General features: G+C 33.9%; 1 protein-coding gene across 1 annotated transcript; it reads left to right on the top strand.

Moving 5' to 3' along the window:
- The first annotated feature begins 643 nt into the window (after nt 1–643).
- LOC145106209 (uncharacterized) lies at nt 644–2,729 on the top strand. Its single transcript, XM_079043224.1, has 3 exons — nt 644–1,750; nt 2,183–2,254; nt 2,355–2,729. Exons 1-3 carry the CDS (start codon nt 938–940, stop codon nt 2,358–2,360), a joined length of 891 nt encoding a protein of 296 aa, XP_078899350.1. The 5' UTR covers nt 644–937; the 3' UTR covers nt 2,361–2,729.
- The last annotated feature ends 428 nt before the right edge of the window (nt 2,730–3,157 follow it).

Below are 3,157 nucleotides of genomic sequence, written 5' to 3'. Positions count from 1 at the left end.
AATTTAGTTTTATTGGGACATTTTATGTTCAGAATAAAAGTAGATTAAATTGTGGTTAAAAAAACAACAATTTGTTGAATAGTGATACGGATCTAACCTTTAAAGCACATATAGATGTACCGCAATCATTGTTGAATAGTGAAGGTGTAATATCTCCATAACGTTTTGTTTTGTGTTTGTTGCAAGTGGTAATTGAGATTTTAATTTATCAATTGTGAAATATGTTGAATAGTGATACTAATTTAAGACATCTAGTGTACTAGCATCTGTTTGGATTTGGTATGACTATAGGTGTATCATATATGCCTGACACCTTATTTTTTTATTTGAAAACTTGAAATCTATATATAATATTTTTTTTAACCATACATAACATAAATTATTATATATTATAATTTTTTTTTGACAACCCTGTTATTTTATTTCATGGGGTGTACCAAAAATGGTTATTTGGTCTTCCTCAAACTTTAATAGACATGAGCCAATACCCCAATTCATATTCACACTTATGAAATCTATATTTAAAATGCGTAATTTTATTTATTAAATTTGTCACGTTAATATCAACAATAAATATATATTTGAATTTCTAAAAATAAAAGCCTAAGAAATATAAGTTATAAATTATGTCATGCGATTTGTTCAATAAAGAATGCCAAAACAAGGCTTTCTCCTTCAATAAAACCTTGAACTTCTTCAAAACCTTGGCCACAATTCTTCTCTCATATATCTAATCTCTCAATTTTTTTTTTCTCATTCATCGAATCTCGAAAATTGCAGCAATATCACACCCATTTAGTTTCGATCACACTCCGTGAAAGGAATTAGGAATTTCGATTCCTTTGTTGGTTTTTCTTTAATTCTCATCACTCAATAAGTTTTTTTTGGATGATCAATCGAATAAGTCTCTGATTGTAACCAAAAGCTGTTGATCGATATGGCGTCGCCGGCACCAGCGAAATTACAACTTCTACACAACTTCTCGTTAACACATCTGACGTGGAACAACAATCGCAGCGGTCGCAGCAAACTCGCCGGAGAAGTCTCCTCTACATCACCACCTCCGTCCACTCCATGGCGTGAATCGCCGCCGTTGAAGTCGCATACTCATGCTCCTTCTCATAGGCGTCAAACATCACCGTCAAGTGTTTCACAGCGGCCATCGCTTCTTCACAAGCAATCGCCGATGCGTGATTTAGAGTTCGAGGCTAATCTAAACTACGATGCTTCACAGTTTATGGAAAAAACGGATAAACGAATAATGTCCGAATCATCTACGAAATATGTTGAAAACAATAACAGAGGGAGAAGATCTAACAAGATCTCTATTCGTTTCCGGGAAAACAGCAAGCAACACGACGGCGTCGCGGAAGAAAATCGCTCATCCACACCAATGGATGATTCCATTCCGCCGCAAGCAGCGGCATCAGCAGAAGATGAATCATTGCCGAAGACCTGGAATTTGCGGCCGAGAAGACCGCCGATGAACCACAAACAATCTACTGGTGGCCCGCCGAAGATCGGCACATCACGATTGCAAGAGATTAAAACTTCTCACGAGACTAATATCGACAAACAGTTATCAGAACTGAATACTAACAATAACAGCGATCCGAGGAAGTCGAAGAAGCAGAAGTTTTCGATTCCGCTTTCCCGTTGTGAGATCGAAGAGGATGTGTTCTTGTTGACCGGATCAAAGCCGTCTCGGAGGCCAAAGAAGAGACCAAGGGCCATTCAGAGACAACTTAATGTAAGTTCCTCTTTTTCTGTTGATCTTATCATATCCCAGTTTTTCGTATGAACTATGAATTGCAATTTTAAGATTCTTTTTTGGATTGTTATGATCCGTTCAATTTACCATTTCTGGGATCTGATACTGACTGATTTCTCCACAAATTGCCGATTCCCCAAATCCATTGATTGAAAGATAATTTGCATTTGTTTTCAAAATATACAGACTTCAATAGTTAACCCTTTTTCTCCAAAACCATTCATTCTTCCCAAACACATGGCATTCCCTTTTTATATTTTGGGAAATTCATCCATCTGCAAATTAAAAAAAAAAAAGCATCATGGTTTCTACATGATTTTAAAAAACCTAATCTTGAAAATATTTGTTGATTGACACTCAAGAATATTGTGTCTTGTATTTGAATGGTTTCTGATTTTTCTTTTTTTGCAGAATCTTTTTCCTGGTTTGTGGCTCGACTCCATTACTGCTGATTCATACAAAGTATCTGAAGCTCCTACAAAGGTATATATAAATTCATTTGGTGTTTTCTTGTTGCTTGTAATAACCGATTAAATTTTTTTTTATTTTTTTTTTTTTTTTTTTTTTTTTTTTCTGGTTTCAGGGATAGATATAGGTTATAACAGTTTGAGGGTTATCAATCTTTCTTTCTTTTTGGTGGAAGTTGGAAGGCTCGGATTCTTTGGATGTTGTTTGAAGGTGCAATAAAACCAAAATTTGACTAGATTAACGGGTCGGGCGGGTGTATATAATCGGATCTTTGTGTTATGGTTCCTTTATCTTTTTATAAGCTTAATAAAATGGCCGAAGACTTTCCTACAATGATACATGTTACATTCTTATCATATTAAAAATTGAGATAAATACAAGAAATAGGAATGTACCATGTAATGTTTCCTTATTATGGCAGTGTACTTTTCATATTATATCTTATTAAGGCATTGTGTGTTGATGTCCTCATGGACTCGTATAGCAACTACATCGTGAGAGTTTCAATTTCAATTCGGATTAAGATCTGTATGACATTGTTATGTATTGATTTTCATTTCTCAATGATGTCAAAAGAATAATCCTTTTGTATATTAAACAAGTTTAAATTAATGATGTAGTTTTGTACAAAGTAGCAAAAAATCCAAAGTTAAAGGAAAAAAGTTAATAAACTAAACATGCAAATTATGGTATAATCCATGTACGATATTTTAATGATTATTCATTTATATATCAAATGAATTTTATAAAGTTATAAAGAACACTTTTTTATATTAATTTAAACAGTGTAAATTTCACAACCATAAAAGAATAGCATTTACGTAATAAAACATGTGTAAATTTCACGGCCATAAGTCTCAGAGTCAAAACATACAGGCCACGTATTCCCGCACAAAAAGGTGACTCACCACGCACTTA

This window comes from Lactuca virosa, chromosome 4 (assembly GCF_052849685.1).
Source record: "Lactuca virosa cultivar CGN04683 chromosome 4, Lactuca_virosa_CGN04683_v6, whole genome shotgun sequence".
Classification (NCBI taxonomy): domain Eukaryota; kingdom Viridiplantae; phylum Streptophyta; class Magnoliopsida; order Asterales; family Asteraceae; genus Lactuca; species Lactuca virosa.
The sequence above is the reverse complement of the archived record's forward strand: the minus strand, read 5'-3'. Positions and strand labels throughout refer to the sequence as shown.

Coding starts and splice junctions, on each gene's coding strand:
- LOC145106209 (XM_079043224.1), top strand. CDS start 938: ATGGCGTCGCCGGCACCAGCGAAATTACAACTTCTACACAACTTCTCG. Junction 1,751..2,182: donor CCATTCAGAGACAACTTAAT/GTAAGTTCCTCT, acceptor CTTTTTTTGCAG/AATCTTTTTCCTGGTTTGTG.